General features: G+C 32.0%; 2 protein-coding genes across 2 annotated transcripts; both read right to left on the minus strand.

Annotated features, from left to right (window-relative positions):
- Positions 1-262: 262 nt before the first annotated feature.
- LOC148609410 (degenerin unc-8-like) lies at positions 263-3,327 on the minus strand. Its single transcript, XM_088541751.1, has 3 exons — positions 3,219-3,327; positions 1,050-1,125; positions 263-564 (listed from the first exon to the last, which is right to left on the minus strand). The coding sequence occupies exons 1-3, from the start codon at positions 3,305-3,307 to the stop codon at positions 409-411; spliced, it is 321 nt and encodes a 106-aa protein (XP_088397877.1). The 5' UTR covers positions 3,308-3,327; the 3' UTR covers positions 263-408.
- A 365-nt stretch (positions 3,328-3,692) lies between these two features.
- LOC148609411 (degenerin unc-8-like) lies at positions 3,693-19,470 on the minus strand. The gene is made up of 10 exons (XM_088542091.1): positions 19,204-19,470; positions 18,143-18,329; positions 14,138-14,162; positions 13,112-13,693; positions 12,535-12,679; positions 11,369-11,460; positions 6,138-6,301; positions 5,551-5,616; positions 4,608-4,716; positions 3,693-3,800 (listed from the first exon to the last, which is right to left on the minus strand). The coding sequence occupies exons 1-10, from the start codon at positions 19,398-19,400 to the stop codon at positions 3,709-3,711; spliced, it is 1,659 nt and encodes a 552-aa protein (XP_088398217.1). The 5' UTR covers positions 19,401-19,470; the 3' UTR covers positions 3,693-3,708.
- Between the last annotated feature and the right edge of the window lie 6,469 nt (positions 19,471-25,939).

Here is a 25,939-nt window from a genome sequence, read left to right on the forward strand (position 1 = left end):
TTGCAGATACATCTATGAAACTTTGCTTGTGTGGATTCTTGTGGAGTTTAGGAATCCAGTACATACACGGTAAATCACAATCATAATCCTTGGTAGAGACCAAAAGAGGATAGCACAGATTTATGGTTTTCCACAATCTCTTCTTTGGAGAGTGTGGTCGCAGCAAAAAGTTGTATATTTGATATAGTTTAAAAGAATAAAGAAAATGATCAGATAAATACTTTTAATATAGAAAAAATGATGATTATAAAGAGAACACATAGCATGACTGAATATTGTGGACAATTGCAATGTTAATACCATAAACCTTTACAACATTATAACATGCAAATGCTTAAAATAATAATACAAAAAATGAAAAAAATGGACATTTAATGTTCTGATACTAACAATCTATTTCATTATTGCCTACAGCTGTTCTTCCTCTTTCCCTGCGGATTGTGGAGTTTCGGTTGTTGTTCTGAGTAGAAAAATAAAAAGTTCTAAGAATTCTCCTATAGTGATAACAGACAACCCGATCCAAAGTCCCAATGACCCACCAATGTTCGACAGAAGGTTCTCGATCTACAATTTAAGAAAACAAAGAAAAAATGAAACATAACGACAAACACAAAGGGCGCATTTCTGCTTGTTTTTATCGTAAGGAGCGATTACTACTACCACAAGTAACATGGCATGATATTAGATCACGATTTAACTTCTTAGACCAATGGTGACATTTTAAACGTTATGTCTAGAAACTGGATTAATCAAAATAAAAACGTAAATAATGTTCTTACTTATTATTCATAGAGTACAAGTCTTTGTAAATAATCAGGCATAGTGGGAAAATTTTGAAACATGCAATTAAAAAAAAAACTCACTTATTTGACAATAGCTCAGTGTAGTTTTCTCTTACCCAAATAATATGGAAAATCTTGTAACGATTCAAATAGTCAAATTACACAATCAAAGTGGCGGTTATTTCATACCATGTGTATACAACTGCCCGATTCTTACAGAGACTAACACTTTTAAAAGTGTTCTGTTGCTGAGTATATAGACTTTACCGTGATAGCATACTCTTCTTCTGTAACCTCGGTCGATATATCATAGAAATAAATGCTAACCATCAGAAGATTGCTTCTACAACATAACATCAGAATAAATATACCTTTTCATTCATTCTCTGACGATTAGTTTTGAATTAAATATCTTTTTCCAAACATTGGATGTTTCATGAAAAAAAAAGGATGCTTGCCGTACCTTGTTCCTGGTTTTGTTCAATATGAGATTGTTATGGAGTCCGGTAAAAAGTTTTATATGATTTTTTTTGTGGGGTCCTATTATATTCTATTTTTTATGCGTTTTATTTTCGTGTCAGAATTTTGCGTGTTCCTCGTCTATGTTATTTTAAGAGTTTACATGTCTTTCATTACGTCGATATCTTTTTATCTGCTTTATTTTTAGTAATTCATACTTTTACGACAATTTAATCTCTGCAAGAGTAATCAAGGGAACCAAGGTTATAGCGGTAATCAAAAGAAGCTTAACTTGACGGGAATTAGTGATGGATTTTAATATGACGTGCTTCAAAGTTCATTAGACCACAACCATGGTAAAAAAAAGTGATACACATGACCAACATTTCGCGCAATACGTAGCTGCGTCTATTCAAAAATGTGAAGAAACTAGTCATTTTAAATAAATCACGGAAACACCGTTTTATCATTGTTTTACCAAGAGCTGGCCATTAATGTCGTTTTTTAACCCCTCGCTATTGCTCGAGATTAAACAATGCGACGTAAATGACCAGCCCGAGATAAAACAATAATAACATGGCGTTACTGTTTCTTAAAAGAGTAATCAAGGGAACCAAGGTTATAGCGGCAATCAAAAGAATGTAATCCAGGGACAAAGACCAGACATGGAAAACAGACATACACAACAAAGAACATAAAGTAACTAAAATCATACATACAAAGTAACGAAAGCAAATGAGCAACTTGGACACCACTAAAAACTGGGAGCATGGACCAGGTGCACCGGTAGGGTAAGCGTCCTCTGCTTTCCTAGAAACACCAGCCGAGTTGCTAATAAAAAGTCAAGTCCGAACTCCGGTGACAATCGTCTGCTTGATCAACTTCTCGGTGTTGTACGATGTTCGCGTAGAATAAATCCGAGATATCCGAATTAGCGCCGAAATGCATTCTGGGTTCTTCGGTTTTTGGACAAACCATTTAAACGTAAACAACATCTCCTAGCAACCCGATCACTGAAAACATGCCCGACTTTTGATAATGTAAATATTGGGACCGAGAATTAAAATCTCATCGGAATTTAACGATTCAATGTTTAGGGAGAAACCGTTTGGCTAAACGAATGAGCAAGTCATTTAAGACATTTTAAACGAGGGTAGGTGTCAGTAAAGTCGTAGAAAATATTTTTATTCAAATTCTAACAGTATCTTATTTATGTGACGCCGAGTATATTAATTCATTCTTTTACAACAAATTAATCACTGTAATCAACTTAGCTTAACGGGAATTTATCACGGATTTTAAAATGACGTGCTTCAAAGTTCATAAGACCACAGCCATGGTGAAAAAAAAGTGATAAGCACATGATCAACATTTCGTGCATACCATAGGGTGTGTCTATTAAAAATGTGAAGAAACTTGTCATATTTGAATCGAAATAAATCACGGAAAATCCGTTTTATCATTTGTTTAGCCATGGGTTGGCCTTTTATGTCGTTATTTAACCCCTCGCTATTGCTCGAGGTAAAACATTGCGACAGAAATGGCCAGTCCATGGTAAAACAATGATAACATGGCGTTACTGTGATTTATTTCTTAAAAAATATGAATTATGTCTAAGCGAAAAAAAAATAATAATAGGACAATGTTATACACTTGAAATACTGGTGCCGTACACCCATTCAATAATTGCGTACCTCGGGCAAAACATTCAGTTTTTATTTAAATTTTAGCATTCAATAAATAAATCTGGTCATACTGTCAGTTTGTAGAGGAGTCCGAGTTGAATTATTTCAAGTTTATTAAAGTTACGTATGGGGATTTTGTCATTTTTTCTTGGTCTAGTTATTGTTTCTCGTTCATGAATGTCATGTTCCTTGCTGCATACATGGTGTCATTGCTTTAATATGTACAGTTTAGTTTTGGAACGACATCTGCATTATTACATCTATAATGTATCACCGTTACGTTTGAATATACCTGTTGACTGTCAGTCTTCCTTTCCCTTCACCAAAAGCCACAGCCATTTTAGAGGTATCCAAAAATTTATCCGCTGGCCACGTAGACATGGTCACAACTTGTTCATATGTTGTTGCCCTAATATCAATTTATATACATAACCAAAAGTGCGTATATTCATTATGTGAAATACTTAGTAGTGAATGGGCATCTCTATTCTGTTATTTTCAATAATTACAACTTGAGTAAAGTAAATAAAAATATTTTCATTGATTTTTCATTGGGTATGGTTCGTTCATTTTTGCTTCTATCCATCCTTGAGAAACATATATGTGATGACATCAAGGTTTACTAAATTCGTGAAAAGTGAGATTTGCTGTTTAGTGAATTCATCATGGACTAAACGATAACAGTGTACATTTAAATTGAAAATATATTTATATCAAGAATACAAATAAAATAATGCCAACAAAAGAGGATCATACATGTAAGACAATTTTTAATTTCAATTTCAAGACAACTTAAATGAATGATCTTGCCTGCATGGATTTCTACACATATGTATACTGCATTCTCGTTGCAAATCTGAAAGACACCTTCTGTCTACAATGATACATGTATATGTATTATGTATAATGTTAAATTTAAATAGTATGTGGAGAACAAACTGTCAGCTTTGTACATGCGCATAGTTCTATATAAGTATTAGATAGTTCAGTGTTTTGTTAACAACGTGTCTTATTTTTTTTGTAGATAATTAGTTCCTTATATTAAGGATAAATTAGTACAGCCACATTTATTTACATTGCGAAATTCCAGCGTTTTGTTTGAAAGAATAATCAAGGGAACAAAGATCCTAGCGGAAATCAGAATGTAATGCAGGGATAAAGACCAGATACGGAAAAAGGACACATACAAAAAAGAACATAAAATAAATTAAATAATACACAAAGTAACAGAAGTCAATGCGCAACTCGAACTCCACTAATATCTGGAAGCATAGACCAAGTGTACCGGTAGGGTAAGCGTCCTTTGCTTTTCTAGAAACACCTACCGACTTGCTCCTAAAATGGTCAGGAAAAATGTTAACATTTGTTAATGTATTTCATATTCTTACTTTCATTCTTTGATATGTTCATTTGAGATTGATCACTTTATATATGTGAAACCTAAACAATATAGTACGCATAACTTATTTCTTCTTGCTTTTCTACTATAGTGGTGTTTTAATTGATAAACTCTTTGCTGCACGTGTCCTTTGCATGATTCAAATTCTTGTAATTTTAAATCTAATTGTCTGTGGTATTAGCACTGATTACTTTAATACTTAATTAATACATAATTTCATATTTCAATATAATCTGAAAATATGATATATCATTAATCATTGTCACTTTAAATGCATACTACCTTCAGTTGAAATACACATTGGAAAATCTGTCTTGTCTTCTAATTTCCGAGGAACGGTACAATGACATCTCGCTTTTATTTTCTCATCCACGCACATTTGTTCACATGTCTAAAATGACAGCAAACCTTCTACTGCTAAAATGTGTTAATTTAATTTTCATTTTGAAATAGTAGTATTTAAAAGGTGTTTATTGTCAGAGCAAAGTTAATACATATTTAACGAATATTAAATTCGGTGATATGACCCTTGCAGCCCCAAACGAGTAAAACAAATCAAAAGAAAGACAAAACAAAAACAGACAAAAATATAAACACAACAAAACAATATTACAACCCCCCCCCCAAAAAAAAAAATAATAAAAAATAAAAAAAATAATAAAACAAACAGACACACAAAGTAAAGAACACAAAACCAAAATACAAGAAAAAATAAAAAAAAGAACAAAACAAAAACACCCAAAATTAAACAAGAAAAAAGCCCCTAACAAAATAACCAAAAAAAAAAGCAATAACAAACATACCCACAAAGTATACGGCTACAAAACAAAGACAAAAGACTCAACAAAACAAAATAATATAAAATGAAACGTTATCACATTACAAAACTTAACTAAACATCATAAGCAAAGAATACAATTACAAAAAATGTTACAGATGATTGAAAGTCTTTCAATTTCCGTTACTTTATTTCTTCTAAAAACATCTGAATGATTGAAATAAAAACTTATCTTAACTATCGTCAATATTACCAATTCATCAAAGCAGAAGGGAAATTCTCCGACGAAAGACAAGACATGGTCATATGATTAAATCAGAGACTTAAATAAAACCACATAATGTAGTTTCTTACCAAGTATTTTGAAGGGGCATACAGACATTTGAATTTAAAGTTTATGATAGGAACATTATAATGTACATGATGTATATAAAATATAAAACTAACGTGTTTGCTTTTGAATTCACCAGTGTTATCACAATCCGATGTCTTCGGCAACTGACTTGACGATTTCTGAAACCCATAAAAGGCTATTTTAAAGTATTCACAATATATTATATTGCATCTTATATCAATAAAAAAAAATAAAACATTTACCGCATTTTTATTATGTATTTGTTTTTTAGCTATGAAGAACTAATCATTTCCGTACATATAATTCGACAATAGTTGATCGTAGCAAACAAGAATTCTGTCCGTCTAACCGCAGTAAATGACTTTCAGACTCATTTAGATGAAAATCCACAAAGGTTAGTTAGACTATCAAACCTTGTTGTTTACGATTTATGCAACAACTTTTGATTTAATACATTACGATTCGTTAAGATACGGTTATATTAAGGTAGTTTGTAACATGTTTTCTCAATATATACTGTACTCAAATAGTTTAAAAGACATGTAGCATTTGAACTGTCCAACAAATATCTTCACATGCTATACTTGTGGGTCTGTGGTTTATGTAAATACAAAATATGGACAAAAAGTTAGAACTATATTTTTAAATATTTTAACGTTCCTGTTTAAACAGACAATACCTGTCTAAGAGCAATGCTTGTCTTAAACCCAGTAGCCAATGATATGCCATTATTTTGTAAGGATTCAGAGGCACCATTTGGGTGAATAAGTAGACGAACTCCAGCTTCATCTGAGACAGATGGTAGGTAGTCACTTTGGTTGACATTAAAGATCATCTGCAATGCTAAACAGTTTATTCTAGTGTTTATTTGATCGCAGCATATTGTGCGTACAAATACAAAATAAGTGTTAAATCGGGAATAACGATTTAAAAGCACAAATGTAAATGTAATGATTCGCGGTTCAAAGAGACAATTATTATTTGTGCATAACTATTTTAAATCAAATAATTTTCAAACAACTTAATTTAAAACATTTGTCCAAAGTCACTAATGAGAGAGAGAGAGAGTAATCAAACAAACCATGATTCTAGCGGAAATAAAAGAAATGAAATCCAGGGACAAAGACTAGACAGGGAAAACAGACACACACAACAAAGAACATGAAATAATCAAAATAACACATACAAAGCAACAAAAGTAAATGAAGTTCAACATGGAATGTTGTCTTGAAAAGTGAGTAGAATTCACCTCTGGATGAACCAGAAATGAGGACTGAACCAGGAATAAAGACTGAACCAGAAATAAGGACTGAACCAGGAATAAGACTGAGAGTATATAAGACAACTTGTGTAGTTACCTGTACATCTATCAAACATTACTGCTCAATCTCTATGAAATGTCTTAAATTATACATATCCATCTGTTAAGCAACGACTTCTGAGACTTATTTATAAAAAAAATCCATACTGTTTTTAAGACCTTTTATCTTAGTGTTAAAAAGTATTGAACAAATGTACGACGAATTGAAATTGGTTTTCTCTTTATTTAGAGGAATCAATTCTAATGCACACCCTGGATTTGGCTGACCAGAATTTTGAACTACACAAGACTACATGTACCATAAGTGTTGGCCTAAACTGACATTTATTGTAAAAACAAAAGCAAAAGTAGCACTGTGTAAACTGATCCCACAAAAGCCAAGGAAAAAAAATGACAAAACGGTAATTTAGACAATTAGTCCAGTGTAGCACCGGTAATAAAATAAACCGATTTAATTTTATTTTTAATTTTATTAGTGAAATATCTTACGGATACGACAAACAAAAAAGCCGAAACAAAACTAAGATTATACTTTTGTTTATTACCATTAAATTGTTTTAAATTCAATTAAATCATGTCAAATCGAATGAACATAATATTAAGACACCACAGACTCTGCGCACATATAATCTGCCTGATTTTTTATATAGGCGTAGAAATCTGTGGAAGATAAAATACTCATGAAAAAAACTAAACTCAACATTAATTTTTTGCTAATGTACGACTATGTTGAAACATAATGAAAATTAATTTTAAAGAGTAATCAAGGGAACCAAGGTTATAGCGGTAATCATGATAATGTAATCCAGGGACAAAGACAAGATATGCAAAACAGACATACACAACAAAGAACATAAAATAAATTAAATACATACATATGAGCAACTCGGACTCCATTAAAGATTTAGAGGATGGACCAGGTGCACCATTAGGGTAAGCGTCCTCTGCTTTTCTAGAAACACCCGCCGAGTTGCTCATAAAAAGTCAAATCTGGGGTAGACAAATGAGGAAAGGAAAACTTTGACCTGTTGAATAAATCAGTTTTCATGGTGCAGATGGATACATCATAACGATCCACGAGTTCATGATGACGACCATGAAACTTCTGTAGTGATGACTTCAATCTTTAATCAGAGTTCTAGCGCGATACAAAAAGTCTGTTAAGTTTTAACAAATAAATGCCGTCCCATTTATTGCAATCTTAGATAAACCTAAATTTGGATGCCATGGTTACTCTAAAAAAAGCGTGATCAGACAGTAGGAATGATTCGACCTTGGATAACGCACGCAGGTGCGTTGATGTCAGTAATAATTATTTAATGTGACTCTATCATTTAAAAAGCCCGATTTTTTTTTATATATATGTTGTACAACTGTTTACCCTAAATAGGGGGCCACGGGACTATTTCTTTTTCATGACCAAAATTGGGAATTCTGCCCTAAAAATGAAAATCCATTCCTTTAGATTGTGTGGATATATTCAGAATATATTCAAACTGAAACCCTTCTGAAAAGTCTTTATCATTATAAATTGTGTGTCATTCACTACTCTATAAAGGTAAATGAAAACAATATATCCTACGACTTGCACTCAGCAAAGTCAATACTGTTCTCCCGCTATGGAAGCCGATTTTCTCCATGATAGACACCCAAATATTAACACATAAATTAATACAATTACAATCACTCAATTTGTTTTTTTGTTATAAACTAATTTATTTTACGGAAGAGAAAACAATGTCTATTTAGACAAATATACGGAAAATTGTAGGACGATCCTCCCTTTTTCTAAATTTGAATATCTGGTTTAAGAAATCAATGAATCGGAATTGAAATTCAAATAAGGGCATTTTATTTGCACAGTAATATTATGTAGCTATCCATAAATAGTTTTGCCCAAACAATCAATTGCGCTTGAAATATAGCCATGTTTGTGACATATGATTTTTTTTATAATGGATTTTTCTCTCCATTTTCAAATTGTACTTTAGAAAATTTGTATTGAAGAAAAGATACATTACAATGATGAAATTGATCCACATGAAAGTTTTCAGAACTATGAAAATTAGAAATTTTGAAATTTCACTAACTGGGGGAACCATCTTAATTTGATATTTTATTTCTAATCTGGGCAAGGTAGGTTAATTTTTCATAAAATAACTTGGTACATTGACGTCATTAAGGTTGATCGGTCGGAATACAATTACTTCCAAACTAAGTAAGGCTTTGGTGAAGGGGAGAATCCTAATTTTGACTTTATTCGATTAGACATTAATTTATAATGGTTGCTTTTAATTAATGACCAAGTTATGCTCATATAACAAATTTTTGATCAGTTTAAAAAACGCTTCGGTGCAGTTCAAAAAATGAAAGCTGCCCCGAAATTATTTTTTTGCGCATAACCTAGTCACAAATTGAGAACTACCATTTACAATTCCAGACTATTACTTCGATCTGTCCGTATTTTATTCACAAACTGAAAGGTCATTTTTGAAACTTTAATTCGTAGAAAGTCCAAAATGAATATTTTATTCCTTTTAAATTATTTTCTTCAAAATGTTGAAATATAGTTTTTGATTTAAGAGTAATCAAGGGAACCAAGGTTATAGCGGTAATGAAAAGAATGTTATCCAGGGACAAAGACCAAACATGGAAGAGTAATCAAGGGAACCAAGGTTATAGTGGTAATCAAAATAATGTTATCCAGGGACAAAGACCAGACATGGAAAACAGACACACACAACAAAGAACATAAAATAACTAAAATCATACATACAATGTAAAAAAGGTAAATGAGCAACTCGGACTCCACTAAAAACTGGGAGCATGGACCAGGTGCACTGGTAGGGTAAGCGTCCTCTGTTTTTCTAGAAAGACCCGCCGAGTTGCTCATAAAAAGTCAAGTCCGGGATAGACAAACGAGGAAAGGAAAACTATGACCCATTGAATAAATCAGTTTTCATGGTGCTGATGGATACATCATAACGATCCACGAGTTAGTGATGACTTCAATCTTGCAGCAACATAACCCTGTTCCAGAAGTCTATTTGTTAGACCTTTAGCGCGATACAAAAAGTCTGCATAGTTTCGGCAAGCTCTGGCATAACGTATGAGTTTCGATATGAACCCTCCATACGCAGGACCCCAAGGGATGTTGCCACAGATGAAAGGAAAGTTGACAATTCTGAATGAAAAGTCATCACGTTTGTCGTAAAGTTTGGTCAATAGTTTTCCTTTACCATCTATTTCTAAGTGTAGGTCAAGATAAGAGGCTGACTTCACAGTGTCTGTAGTATCCTTTATCTCAAGTTCTTTTGGGTAGATGCGATGTATCAAATCCCCGAAATTAGGATTGTTTAAAGATAATACGTCATCTATATAGCGGAAACTGAGATTGAATGATCTAGCCAAACGATATTCTTTCTTTCTGATCAAATCAGCTATAAAGTCAGCCTCATAAGAGTGAAGAAATAGGTCATCAAGTAAAGGAGCACAATTTGTTCCCATTGGAATGCCGACCGCTTGTTGAAAAACACGTCCACCACACTGGAAAATAGACATACACAACAAAGAACATAAAGTAACTAAAATCATACATACAAAATAACAAAAGCAAATGAGTAACTCGGACTCCACTAAAAACTAGGAGCATGGACCAGGTGCACTGGTAGGGTAAACGTCCTCTGCTTTTCTAGAAAGACCCACCGAGTTGCTCATAAAAATCAAGTCCGGAGTAGACGAAAGAGGAATGGAAAACTATGACACATTGAACAAATCAGTTTTCATGGAGCAGATGTTGTATCGTTTCTTTTGTTCTTTTATTGCTGTGATTTAAATTTAGGTTTCACTATAGTAGATAGAGAAAAAAGTTTTTTTTATATTGGTGCTCTCTGCACTTTCCAAATTGTTGCACCATTAAATGTCGGTACAATACTACGCACAGCACCTTTGATATTTCACTATACCTGTAATAATTAACATAAATAATTCGCAGTTTTTATGTCAAAATCATAATAAAGTATTAACTTTGAACTTCCATGGTGTAATATTTCCCATTTTAAAGTGGCCCAACGAATCCAGGGCTATGATTGATTTTCATATATGGACACTGAATAAATCCAGCCAGTGTAGTCACCTTGTTGTGCACCCCCTACTATTTTTCAAATAACTTATATTTCAAAAGATGAAGCACCACCTTACCGAACAGTACTATTCAGAATTAAAAAATGTAGCCAGTATATATGTTATTTCAACACTAAAAATCTTTTTCCCGTTCAAAGTTGAAAACGAACGTGTTGTAAATGTCACACCTTCCTGAGTTTCTGAGAGCGAGTGCAAAGCAAACACAACAAATAAGAAACGTTTTGATAACAAGCAAAAAAAAAAAAAAAAAAAAGAAAAAAAAAATGAATAAAATAAAATTTAAATAAAAAAAGATAATAATAACAAAATTAAAAGTGCCCATTGTTATGTTCACGTTCTCGACAATCGGTGGGATTATTACTGACGTCTGATAGAAGTGGTTGACAAGTAAATCGCTTTAATTACAGTTATGTCGTAATATAACAATAAATAAATATTCAACAAACCATATGTTTGGCCGGCATCTTTGACAGAATAAGACATATCATCAAAGTGGTAACATTTACCATAAAACGCATCATATACCGGTTTAACTGACCTACAATGGTGTTTTACAATCATATAAATGTTTGACTGATGAATTCGTTTTTACTTTTACTGAATATCATATCATTCAATAAATTGATTGGAGATCGTTATCATCATGGCCTTTGCTGTGTTTTACAGTATTGAATACTTTTCATTAATTGAATAAATAGATTTCCAAATCTCGTTGCAACAAAATTGTAGGACAGTCAAGTCATCAATTGAATCATACAATTATTTTCATTATTTTAAGTTGTTATAATTGAGTCTAGGACTTCAGTTTAGGGCAGCGTAAATAAAAGTAAAGGCCGAGCAAAACAAGGAGGCAAGAACATTTTTTTGATATAATATGAGAAAAATATTCCGAGTCCTATGCATCCGCGGCTGAAATTCTAAAGTATCAGAACTTTTATGTTGTTTTGTAAAAAAAAAGTAATCTAGTAATCAAGGCATTAAAGGTTTTAATGAAAATTAAAAGAAAATATTCCAAGGATATTGCTCAGAAAGCAAGCTAACAAAAGTAAATGAGCAGCCATGACTCCACTGAATACAGGGTGCAAAGTCCACGTAGTTATGGCAAGCTCTTGCATAACATATGGATTATGATATGAAAACTATACGCAAGTAATGGGATATGTCACAGATAAAAGGAAAGTTGACAATACAGGATGAGAAGCCATTGCGTTTTCCTTTTCCATACATTTCTAGGTGTAGGTCAAGTTATAAAGTGAAAATTGAAATTAAAGTATCTGGCTAAACTATCTTTAATGAAAAAAAAGTTGATCACCAAGGTAAAAAATATGAACAGATTATTTGTACCTGTTTCAATAAGTAGACATCAAACGAACTCTTATTAATTTAATACATTTTCTTTTGCCGATATGTCATTCTAATGATTAAAAACAGATAAAAAGTTTGATGAATATTAATATAGGCGGTTAAGGCCTTTTACCGCTTTGAATATGTCGATTTTTATATAAAGTTTATGTTATATATCAAAAATATAATTTCTGCTGAAGAGAAATGTATTCCGTAAGTTTTTGCTAATATAAAAAAATGTCTTCAATAATCCAAATGTGAAATTTACCTGTCATCACAAGTAGTTCCATTAGATGAACAAGCGAGTAAAAAATCATTCACTTCAGCTGTAACGTTATGTAATGCCGAGTCATATGCATCTAACATAAGACTTTGTCGAAACTCCATTTGTAAATTCAGCAACGTATTGAAATCTATATGAGAATATTTGAATTAATGCCTTTTAAATGAATCTAAAATTATTTACATTTTGCTCATACGTTTTGTAAGGACTGACGAATCGAGGACGAAGTTATTGTTCATTATTGAAATCTACATCACATGTGTATTCTAATAACTGTGTCTGTAAGATTTATCATATTGCGTAATTACTTATTTTACATATGTTTTCAATTAAGTTCTTATTGTCCGGAAAATTATTTTTTGATCCTGGACAAAACAGAAGTCGTATATTAAAAATTCTTTGAGGCTTGAAACAAAACAAATGTTTAAGTTAGGGTTTCTTTTTTTATTTGACAATGTAATTGTGAAATATTAACTGTTTTATTTATTGCTATCAAGTTTTCTTCTATCAAAATAATTACATTTGAATTTAAATAATTTCTTATCAACATGAAATGACGTACCTGGGCATAAAGATGCAAAAATCTTTTTCTCAAGTGGTAATAATTTCTGCAAGTCATCGATATAAAATCCGTGATCTCTCACTGGTGGAGAAGCAATGGATGAAATGATGTCACTAATATCGTAGTAACCTTGTTTATAATCTATAAAGACTACAAATACAGTGGTTCCAGTATTCCTTGTTTTATAGGCCTCTTCAATTGCCCTTTCTGGGTTAGTAGGTAAACCATCAGTGATCAAGAAAATAATGTTTTTGACATCTGCTCTATCGCCATTGTCAACCGAAAAGACATCCGTTCTAGCTTTCCTAAACGCCTTTTCGGTCATTGTGTTACCACCCGTCCATTGTAATTTAGAAATAGCGTGCATTACATCTGCTTTTGTGGTGTAATTATTTAGATAAAATGCAACAATAACATTACTACTGTATGCCATAAAACCTACTCGAACACTTCCGCTGTCTATATCTGCTGATTCCAATAAACGTTTGCAAAAGTTAAGCATTTTTTGCCATCTGCTGGATGATTTTATGCTTGATGACGAGTCGAGAATAAAAACTAAGTCGACTTGTGCGATAACACATCCTAAAATAATCAAGTGTTTAATCATAATTTATACCCGACAATTAATGAAAATATATTACAAACAAACGGAAACAAATTAACAAAAATAAAATAAAATAAATAGATAAATAAAATAACCTGGAAGCAACAACCCCAGCGGGGAAGATGTACCTGTTTAAATTAAGAACAAAACACATTGAATTAAAAGCACGTTTCAACTACTGTCAGTGATCTTAAAAAACACCATATAATCACTCTACAATGGCTAATTCACATATGTAAATGCAATACTACAATAATACAACACTTTGATGCTGTTCTTACAAAATAATTAATAAGTTATGCTTAATTTTGTCGAAACTACATGTTTTTGTACCGTCCTTAACTTCTTACAAATAATATATTTTTAAATGGTTATATTGAAACAATACCAACATAATCTTATTTTATCTACAAAAGAAATACCTTTATTCTGCTTCTGAATCGGATCCTAAAATAGGAAAAAAAATACGACTTTAATCTAAAATTGAAATCAAGTACTTGATAGTTGAAACCTTGATATAGGATTTCATTGTATTTCACTATGACTATTCATATATATACTTGTAAACATGACAACATACGTTTTAAAGAAAAAAAAGCATGTGACATTAGGCGATTAATTTATATAAAAATGTTAACAGGAAAAGATAAGCATGGTAAATTTGCATACATTGATACACAATACCCTTTAAGTATCTGTCTTTCTAATATTCAGAAAGACAGAAGGTGATTCATGCATGTTAAAAACCCACCGAATTCAGTATTTTTCTTGTTCAGAAACAGTTACCGATTAAATAACTAGCCTTAGTTTTTCATTCGATTGTTGCGCTTTTGAGATAAAAAATATACAGGTTGTGCATGAAATTTGCACTTTGGAAGAGTTATCGTTCTTGAATAAGCTTCATTTAGTTGGTTTTAGTGGGAAATGAATGTATGATTTTCTAAAAAGTGCAGATCTGAATGCAGAAAATATTGTTTTATGTGAAAGAATAGCACTGAAAAAACATCGTTTGTTTGGTGTGTTTTTCCTCGCCATGAATCACTTTACCATTGGCAGTGTCTGAATTTTATGTGGACTGGTACATAGGAAAAAATAAAAAATGAAATAAAAAATAAAATAAAAAATACGAAAATCAAATGTACAATCCTTAAAAAAATCAAAAATCAAAAAATCAATTGCGCAAGCTCTAAACAACAAAATATTTTGTCAGGAGTTGTAATGAAACAGAAGGCTATTAACGTATAAATATTTAAGAGTTTATCAAATGCGCCACTTGACATTAATTAAACCCCACTTTCTAATTTTAATTTTTACATCAGGAATTTAAGTACAAAACATGTATTAACTGCAATAAAATTTTTTTGGAATGAGGTAACATATTGAACTAGTGAATAATGCAGTTTTCAAATTAATTAGAAACTTTAGTTTTTGGAGCTGATTTCGATATTTTTTTTTATAAACCGCTTCCTGAACCACTGAACATGTTCTTTCAACAATATAAACTTTTACACATATAAGCTATGAATGGCCATGTGTTAATTTTTAGAAATAAATCGTGTATTTATTAAAGGTTCTTTCCAAACCATACATTTACAAAGAAAATTAGGATCGGATTAATGTTCAGTAATTTTATTGTTACCCTTATTTCTAAATCAAAAAGATGAAAATATTTGGGTTAACGGGCATACTAGGTAAATTGATTTATAGCTGGTATACACTACTGTGTTACATGCCTTTTGTGTATAAGGAATAAGGAATAAAACATGAGTAACACTGTAAGAAGTACTAGTACAGATTTTTCCCTTACTATGGCGCATTGAGGGAACGGCCGAGTAAGTACATTATTTTGTCATGTTTTTGATATTTGAATATGCTCTGGCCATTGAGAAGTATCTGTAAGAATAGCTTGGATTTGCTGATACTACGAATTAAATACATATTAGATTTGTTCTACAAATGTAACCTCTCACAAACCTATCCTAAAACTGTCAGCATAACAGTTATATGACAGTTATATGACTGTTCCAGAGCCAGCTCTTCTGACAGTTCTAGCAGATCCGGCTCTTGTAGAACAGATTTTGTACAGCTGGAAAGGAAATACAGAATACGTCCGAGGAGTACCCTTGGGAATATTATCGTTTCCTAACCAGCCATGTATGAATCTCAAATTCTTTTTTTAAAATAATTATTCAAATTTAATCCAAGTATATTTTATTCTTAGACAATTTAATGTTATAAAAATGTGTCTCAGTTTCTAGCTCTTATTTTTTTTTTTTTGCTTTTCATGTCAAATGTATGCTAACAATTTGATTGATACACAAACAAACACAAACAGTAGATATTTACTTTTTCTTCCATCATTTGAGATTTTAGAACCACTTAAAATTAATTACACAAGAAAATAGTATTAAAATAGGCCTAAATGCATTCATTTTATTACATTTCATCCATATTGAGGTTTTCACAGAAAACTCAATTGCTACCAGTCGTCAATGACACTAAGAATTGCTATATTTCTTTTTATCTGTTATGGTTATGAACATTTTATGGATAAATTTACATATTAAGATTTTTTAACAAGAAAATGTTCAGAGGTTTCACAGTTTTAACAGTGAATTTTATTTTTTATCTCAATATTTGAGGTTTTCAAACACCATAAGATTATCCGACTAGCAAAAAGTAACACAATAGATCTAAAGGCAAGATTTTATAGCTCTTCATTAAATTTAAAGGTTTAGGTCTCACTAACCACTTCTAACGTTTCCATTACTTTACATGTTAAAAAAGTAATTTTCAAAGTCTCACTGTGTATTCCCAGGACAAATGATATCTTAAAGCTGCATACCGTTGCGAAGCTTGGACAATAAGGCTTCCAACAACATTATGCTAATGGTACGATAATAGTAGAAATTCTTCACAAAATTTACTTGAATAAATAGTACTGCAAGTCCACATTTTTACCTGTTCTGCTAACTGACAGCATGGAGGCATATTACTCACACATGTAAACAATATTCATACACTTTTGTAGTTAATTACATATATGATTTTAAAGTACACATTCTCAGCTTTATTTTGACTACTTTTAATCATAATACACACAAATAATGCACTTACAATGCATATGTCTAGGTTCAGTGTGTTTTTGGTACTACATAGGGGGATGGCCATTTGACCCGGAAGTGGTTAGTGAGACCTTAGGAATGAAGATATATTCGCAGTTCTCAAATATACTAAGAACTAATTTCTTTCTCTTTATTAGACATATGTTTGAACATTTAAATGATTATTTTCCATTTTCACATATTTAAGCAGGAAAAAATGAAGATATTAACAATTTCTGACACTTAATGTTCTTTGCTAGTAAAATTATGCTAAAAAAACTGATATAAAAAGAACAATAAAACGGCAAATATGTTCTTATATTAGAGGTTTTCAAACCATGATAGAGTTACCATACTAATGAAAGTAACAAAATAGCTCCAAATTAATTCACATAATAGCTTTTCATCCAATTTTGAGGTTTTTGAGAAAACAATGTATTGGTAGTCACTCAAGATTTGCGGATTTCATATCTTAAAGATTTTTATATTAATTTTACGTTTTTATATTTTGGATTTTTTGGGGATGAAAACATTTATGTTTAAGTTCATAATACTTGTCAATGGTCAATGTTTCATTTAAATTCTTGAGTATTAATAGTTGTTATAGAAGAATTTAAATTATTGGTTTAATAGCGAGATTTTTACCAAGAAAAAATAATAATCAATGCAATAAATAAAAAGAAAATAAACGTAACGATCGTTTGTCACACAGTATCACTATGTGCGTAAATGTATAACTATATAGCTCACAACTTGAATAGGCTTCGACTACCTTTTGAATATAATTAATTCATTAAGTTAAAAGACGAATTAATATGTATAGATTTATGAGAAGAGTGCATCAAGTGACAGATCTATCTCTTCTTACAGTTCTAACAGAGCCAGCTCTTCTGCCAGTTCTGGCAGTAGAACAGTCCGGGTAAAGCCGACTCATCTTACAGTTCTAGCAGAGTTGGCTCTACGAGAACAGAATTAGAGCCGGCTCTACCAAAACTGTCAGAAGAGCTGGTTCTGGAACTGTTCTCTTACACTTTCAGAACTGCCCTAGAACTCTTCTGACAGTTTGGCTGAGAACTTTGGGTAAGAAATAATTTCATCTATTTTGTTCAAGACTGAATATATTGCAGTTACTCCGAAATAATCTCTTCTAACGCTAAAGCATTGAAATAAAAAGTATCAAATAACAAACTCAAAGATTTAAGTTGGAGTCTTTTGACAATATTCGTTTCTTTTTACTTGATTTTGAAAGTGGTAGCCACTTTGAAAAAAAAAGATTGCCAAGATTATTTTTTAACTTTATCGTTTGAGTTCTACAAATCTAACCTGTGTCTCCCAAATAGTACTCATATATTTCTCGTAAATGTCTCCAGTGTATAACCTATTCAAGAAATCTCGACCATGGTCTGTACTGTTGAGTTTCCAATGGCTCAATGGATTAAGGTTGCAAAATTTCACTTCAGGAAAGTAGATATCTTTGTATTCTATTGACACTTTTGTGTTACTTTGGTAACTGGAAAAGTCAAAAGTCAATATGCTAAATAATTACCTGATTTAATTTGTTATAGGTTTTCTGATTGGTTAACCAGGTTATTTCGAATAGAAACATCCCTTCAATAATACACAATTTGTAGTTTAAGATAGCATTAAAAGACATATATTATATCCTCTGTTAAATAGGATTCAAACGGCCATTTTTAGAACCATGTTATTGAGACCATTTTTATTTTATTTACCTGACAAATTGGAAAACGTCTTCGACGTCGCCGTTACAGGTCAAATGAAAAACTTCCAATCTTTGTTTTTATTCACTGTCAAAGTTGCACTGCATTAGTACACTATATTGTGTATTCGTCGTACAAAGGGAAGGTTTTAGACATCAGTGCTTGCTTTCATAAATTTTGCCAAGTGAGATTCTCCTAAACTCCGTCATCAGCTTAAATTTCGACTAACAAGATCACTTGAAATTATCAGGAAAAACTGATAATTTGCGGAAATTCTAAACTTCAGATTGTTTTATATGAAAGGCAGGCCACATGGATATTTTCCCTAAAAACAATTGTTTGAATATAAATAGATAGAACTCGGTAAAGTGCAGCAGACCTATTATGGAATGGATGTTTATGTAATAGATAAGTGTAAATAAAATTCAAAATATTCCATTGTAACATTTTATCACATCACATTTTTCATTATATTAATATTAGAAGGGTTTTGTGAAGAAAGCAATATTTTAACACTACCTTTTAGTAATTGCTTGTTATGTTCTTGAAATTCAATTTACCATAATTCAAACGCAAAGTTCTTCCATAATAATAATAATAATAATAATAATAATAATAATAATAATAATAATAATAAAAACATATACGAAGTATTTTCCTTACCTTACATATTGAGACATCAGGAAAAATATTTGTCGTCCGGCAAAGATGGTGCAGAAAAGAAAAAATAAACACCATATGCTTTTGCCTGTCACAGATGTACTTGCAACAATTCGATTTAGTCCATGTAAAGATGTATACGATGCAAACGTTTTTATTTTATCTTTTACCCGAGTTGATTTTGTTTCTTTTGTGTCCATGATTGACGGTATTATGGACTAACTAAACCAAAACTACATTTCATCCTAAGCATGTCCTGTTTTAGGTTTGGACGGGTAGAGTCTCGAATGTTGTTACTATAATATCACCAGTTGATTATCATATTGGAAAAAAAAATATTAAACATTCATTACTTCGATTAAATGCCGTGAACATTTTCCTAATTAAAAAAAGAATATCTGTATGAAACACTTGCATTTGTACTCTGTCACACTTAATGTGTCATATATAGGCGGGCGAGTGGTCGTGTATGTTAGCAAGCGATTTGTGAGATCATTTTTTTAGCCGAGTGTTTGGCTATACATTTTGATAATGGTATTTCTTTGTTAAGTCGGTGATAAATTTTAGCTGAGTTGTAAATTTCCATAGTTTATTATATATGGTTGATAATATCCAGTTTCTTTGTGTAGCGATATCATTTACATAAACATATATCAACTTAAATAATTAAATAACATAGATGCTGGCTTTCAATAATAACATTTCACCAGATAAAAATCTACTGATTGATTTTGCCTCAAAATGCGTCGAGAGCCATATGTTGGTTAAAACAGCTATTCTTTATACTGCGGTTTATGTGGTGGAATAACGTTCCTATAGTAATATACGCGTTATTTCATTCAGTTAAAATTTAAATGAAAATAGCGTTTTCATTTGTTTTGTATTGTTTTCCGTATACAAGTGTTATATATCGTTGAATAATTTCATTCCATAGACATAAAATTGCGATTTTGATGTAAAGCTTTTCTGTCAGGAATCTACTACTTAATTAGAATCCGGCCCTTTGTTATCAATACAGGGAAAATGGACCAGACCAGCTGTGAATTGTAAATCCCATAGGACTGTACTTTTTGGAATATCACTATTAAGGAGAAGACATTTAACAATAGGAAAATCGAAATCGGCTCCACCATTGTTTGCAATAGCCATTGCTCAAGACAATGGATGATGTCGCGACACTCATTTTTAGTTCAATTTTAGTAGGAAGACTGTTTTTTTTAAACATGAATAACATTTTAGCCTTCAACAATAATTTCCAGGTCTCCTTTAATAATGTCCATACGCACAGTGTATGAACGGAAGTGTATAGTTCTGCTGTATATCGCACACCTGTATTTAGCATGTACCTGTTTATTTCGTACAGTCATATCAATTTATGTCCGATACTTTTGAAGGAAACTGAAGGTAGTTCAGGACTCATGTATGTTTATGAAATTCGAATAATATTACAGTGAGTTACATATGTCATAATTTCCTTCCAAAGTGAATGTTAATTTAGTATAAAAATTAAAATGCATCAATTACCACTTCTTCTTCCATAAAGCGGTTTTTGTATGTATCCATTTTGTAATTATCATTTTTTTTAAACATGTATATACAAGTGAACACTCTGTGGTTTTCATGAAGTATCAACTTGACTCAGGCACCCAATGTTTTCATAACTGTAAGCTGTATATTTTGACTACTGTACGCTGTATATTTATTCCAGTGTACATTTGTATGATCCTTACACTTTTACAATTTTGTTTAAAGAAACCAGGACAATGTTTTGTTTTCGACCCCTAATTCCTAAATGGTTCAAGTCTCAACCCGCTTAAAGTCAATTCCAGATTTTTGCATCAGGAAAATGCTCATTTCGGACAGACCGTCTAGCATACAATATATAAAATGTTAAAAAGTGTCAGTCTCTGAAAGAATCAAACTACCATTTTAAAAGAGTAATTTTATTATTTGTATTATCAGAATCAAGAAAAAAAGACGAGATTTTCCCTTCCGTTTTAGTGAATTGAGTTATAATTCAAATGAAATGCACTGAAAATGAACTCTGTTAAAAACCTCATTTTTCTAACATTCCATTGACAAATTTCTGATAAAGTCCAGTGCTTCAGAGATCAAATAGTGGTCTTTTTAGATAGAGAAATCATCATTGAGTAATATTATATTGGCCGATCGGTGGATTAATGGCATGCATGTTTCTGATTTTTTCCATTTTGCCTGATTCTTACGAAAGAAAGCATTTAATCCAGACCTTTCTGTTGTGGTATTGCACCTCCTTGTATACAAATGTAGTTTTAAAGGGATTTTAACACTTAAAAAAATATTCAAATGAATGCAAATCGGGATATCATACAGAAAAACGCTTATTTCTGGTCCCATTTCGGCTTCTAATTTTTAAACCGTTCTAGCCACAACCCCAAAGTTAATCCATGACTTACTGTTTTGGTATAAAAACTATTACTACAACTGCAAGTAGGCTCAAGTTTTGTCCGAACACTAACTGCCTATGGACGACTTATGCGTCTTTTTGTTCCCTTATCCTTGGAAGATTCATGAATAACAATTGTAAGTAATGTTGTGAAAAAATTACAATACCGCCTTTTTAGGTAAGTACCGGAAGTAGAGATTTTACCACTTATATAAGGTCTAGATTTACAACACAGTTCAATTTAAAGTGAAACTACATGTACTTTGTAGAAGAAAGAAAATGCTCTTGTAAAATTGGTAAATGTAGGAAAGTTTCCTTAACTTTAGAATTTACTGATTGACTTTGCTATATAGTTCACAGAAAAATGATCTCATTTACTAAATATTTACTAAATATTTATATCGTCAAATAAAACTGAGAACGTAAAAGATCATAATATGTTACTATTAAAAGGTATTAAACTAACTAAAGGCAAAACAAGTCAAGCAAACTGAGAGTCCTGGGACTGGGACTAACATTCAGTTAAATGTATCACATCTAACTGAAAATACTATGTCGTATAATCAAAAAAGTTGTATATTTGAAATAGTGTAAAAGAATAAAGTAAATATTCAGATAAATACTTTTAATATAGAAAAAATGATGCTTATAAAGAGAACACATAGCATGACTGAATATTGTGGACAATTGCAATGTCAATACCATAAACCTTTACAACATTATAACATGACAAGAAAAAATGAAACATAAAGACAAACAAAAAGGGGGCACTTCCGCCCGTTTTTATCGTAAGGAGCGATTTCTACTATCACAATATTAAACCATGATTTAACTTAGACGAATGATGACTTTTTAAAAGTTATGTCTAGACACTGAATTAAATCACAATCAAATCGTAAATAATTTTCTTACTTATTATTCATAGAATACAAGTCTTTGTAAATAATCAGGCATATTGGGAAAATTTTGAAACATGCAATTAAAAAAACAACAAAAAACAAACACTTATTTGACATTAGCTCAGAGTAGTTTTCTATATGCAATCGTAAACTTTTAGAAAATAGAGGTTTTGTCAGGTTCTTAAATGTCAAATCGCAATGCATGTCAATACATTTATAAATCATTTTACCCAAACAATATGAAAAATCTTGTAATGATTCAAATGGTCAATTTACATTACATAATCAAAGTGGCGGGTTCTTTCATACCATGTTTCTTCCTTTGCCTGATTCTTACAGAGGCTGACAAGTTATGTTGCTGTGTGTATAGACTTTACAGTGATAGCATACTCTTCCTCTGAAACCTCGGTCAATATATCATAGAAGTAAAGCCCTGTGCACGTCCGGGTGTCAAAAGAATAGGCCTGCAGCAGCGCTAGGCTTGTCGTAAAAGGCGACAAAATAGTGCTCAGAAACCTAGCCGCAGAGCAACTAGGTTGTGTGGAATGGGATACCCCTGGCGTGTTACATGCTGTGGTTGTCAGGCTATAATACGGAAAGCCTGACCGCAAACCATAGTGGTGCACCGTGTTGGGAAAGTTGCCACGTTTCTCGCACGTTAAAGTTAAAGAACCCTGCTGTGGTATTCGATAGGAGTAGGAACCCTTGCGCTCCGCCACAGGCTAAATTGTCCGACCTTACCCATCCCTCCCTTTTTGCCTTGTGGCAATAAAAATTTGTTGACCCTATCATCCTTGTGTCCAATCCCATTTTTCATTTCATGTTCATTTGATCATCCATTTTATGTTCATCGTCTGAATATAGCTAAAATATTGTTGCTCGGACGTTAAACCCCAACAAACAAACAAACATAGAAGTGACTGTTTACTATCAGAACATTGCTTGGACAACATAACATCAGAGTAAATGTTGTATTGTATACCTTTTCATTCTTTCCCTGAAGATTATTTTGGAATTAAGTATCTTTTCCATTACCTTGCTCCTAGTTTTTTTCAATATGAAATTGTTGTGGGGTCCGATTATATTCTTTCTTTATACGTTTTATTTTCGTGTCAACATTTTGCGTGTTCCTTGTCTTTGTTATTAAGAGTTTACATGTCTTTTATAACGTCGATATTTTTTATCTGATTTATTTTTAGTAATTCATTCTTTTACAACAAATTAATCACTGTAATCAGCTTAGCTTAACGAGAAACTCCGTTTTATCATTTGTTTTGCGATGGGTTGGCCATTCATGTCGTTATTTAACCTCTCGCTATTGCTCGAGGTAAAAAAAATGCAACATAAATGGCTAGTCCATGGTAAAACAGTGATAACATGGCGTTACTGTAATTTATTTCTTAAAAATGTAAATTACGTCTAAGCGAAAAAAAAATAATAGGACAATGTTGTATATTTGAAATACTGGTGCCGTACACTCATTCAATAATTGCATACCTCGGGCAAAAGTTAAAAAAAAACATTAAGTTTTTATTTAAATTTTAGCATTCCATAAATAAATCTGGTCATACTGTCAGTTTGTAGAGGACCCGAATTAAATTATTTTAAGTTTATTAAAGTTACGTATGGGGATTTTGTCTTTTTTGCTTGGTCTAGTCATTGTTTCTCGTTTATGAATGTCATGTTCCTGGAGGCATCCACTGTGTCATTGCTTTAACATGTACAGTTATGTTTTGGAATGACATCTGCATTGTTACATTTATATTGTATCACCGTTACGTTTGGATATACCTATTGATTGTCAGTCTTCCTTCCTTTCCCTTCACCAATAGATACAGCCATGTTAGAAGTATCCAAAAATTTATCCGCTGGCCACGTAGACATAGTCACAACTTGTTCATATGTTGTTGCCCTAATATCAATTTATATGCCAACCAAAAGTGTGTATATGTGAAATAATTAGTAGTAAATGGGCATGTCTATTCTGTTATTTTCAATAATTATAACTTGAATAAAAATGTTGATCAAAATATTTTCATTGATTTTTCATTGGGTATGGTTCGTTCCTTTTTGCTTCTATCCATCCTTGAGAAACATATATGTGATGACATGACAGGGTTTGACACTAACGTTTCGGGATAGGAACCCACAGGACCATGTGATAGATAATTACGTAGTCTTCAAAATTATTTTGGGGTCCTGTTCTTAGGACTAATGAAATTTTAAGAACTAATTGAGGTAGCCCAAAAGACTACCCATTTATATTTCAAGGTAGTCCTCATAGAAAGCAGGTAGGCACAGGACTACCGGACTACTGTTAATGTCGAACCCTGCATGGTTTACTAAATTTGTGAAAAATGAGATTTGCTGTTCAGTGAATACATCATGGACTAAACAAGAATCAAGTTTACATTAAAAGTGAAAAAAAAATATATCAAGAACGCACATGAAATAATGCCAACAAAAGAGGATCATACATGTAAGACAATTTTCAATTTCAAGACAACTTAAATGAATGATCTTGCCTGCATGGATTTCTACACGTATGTATACTGCATTCTCGTTGCAAATCTAAAAGACACCTTCAGCCTACAATGATACATGTGTATGTATAATGTATTATGTTAAATTTAAATAGTATGTGGAGAACAAACTGTAAGCTTTGTACATGTGTACAGATCTATATAAGTATTAGACAGTTTGGGGCTTTGTTAACAACAATGTGTCTTATTTTTTTTTTTATAGATAATTAGTTCCTTCTATTAAGGATGAATTAGTACAGCAACGTTTATTTACGTTGCGAAATTGCGTTTTGTGTGAAAGAGTAATTAAGGGAACAAAGATTCTAGCGGAAATCAACAGAATGTAATGCTGGAACAAAGACCAGACATGGAAAAAGGAAACATACAACACAGAAATATCTTACGAATACGACAAACAGGAAAGCCTTAATAAAACTAAGATTATATTTATTTTTGTTTTTACCATTAAATTGTTTTAAAGAGTAATCAGGAGAACCAAGGTTATAGCAGCAATCAAAAGAATGTAATTCAGGGACAAAGACCAGACATGGAAAACAGACCTACACAACATAAAGTAATTAAAATCATACATACAAAGTAGCAAAAGCAAATGCACAAGTCGGACTCCACTAAAAACTGGAAACATGGACCAGATACACCGGTAGGGTAAGCGTCTTCTGTTTTTCTAGAAACACCCGCCGAGTTGCTCATAAAAAGTTAAGTCCGGGGTAGACAAACGTGGAAAGAAAACTATGACCCGTTGAATAAATCAGTTTTCATGGTGTAGATGGATACACCATAACCATCCACGATCTTGTACCAACATAACCCTGTTCCAATAGCATATTTGTTAGAGTTCTAGCGCGATAGAAAAAGTCTGTGTAGCTTCGACA

This window comes from Perna viridis, chromosome 8, assembly GCF_037379345.1.
Source record: "Perna viridis isolate PV_CMFRI_1.1 ecotype Kerala chromosome 8, ASM3737934v1, whole genome shotgun sequence".
In the NCBI taxonomy this organism is placed as follows: Eukaryota; Metazoa; Mollusca; class Bivalvia; order Mytilida; family Mytilidae; genus Perna; species Perna viridis.

What these genes read in the sequence shown, in the direction of transcription:
- LOC148609410 (XM_088541751.1), bottom strand. Translation starts at nt 3,307, where the DNA reads ATGTCTACGTGGCCAGCGGATAAATTTTTGGATACCTCTAAAATGGCT. An exon ending in GGAAGACTGACAGTCAACAG is followed by an intron (nt 1,126 to 3,218) that starts GTATATTCAAAC and finishes GTTATGTTGTAG; the next exon opens with AAGCAATCTTCTGATGGTTA. An exon ending in AAGAAGAGTATGCTATCACG is followed by an intron (nt 565 to 1,049) that starts GTAAAGTCTATA and finishes CTTAAATTGTAG; the next exon opens with ATCGAGAACCTTCTGTCGAA.
- LOC148609411 (XM_088542091.1), bottom strand. Translation starts at nt 19,400, where the DNA reads ATGGACACAAAAGAAACAAAATCAACTCGGGTAAAAGATAAAATAAAA. An exon ending in AGATGCCGGCCAAACATATG is followed by an intron (nt 6,302 to 11,368) that starts GTTTGTTGAATA and finishes TAAACTGTTTAG; the next exon opens with CATTGCAGATGATCTTTAAT. An exon ending in AATGTGTATTTCAACTGAAG is followed by an intron (nt 3,801 to 4,607) that starts GTAGTATGCATT and finishes GTATCATTGTAG; the next exon opens with ACAGAAGGTGTCTTTCAGAT.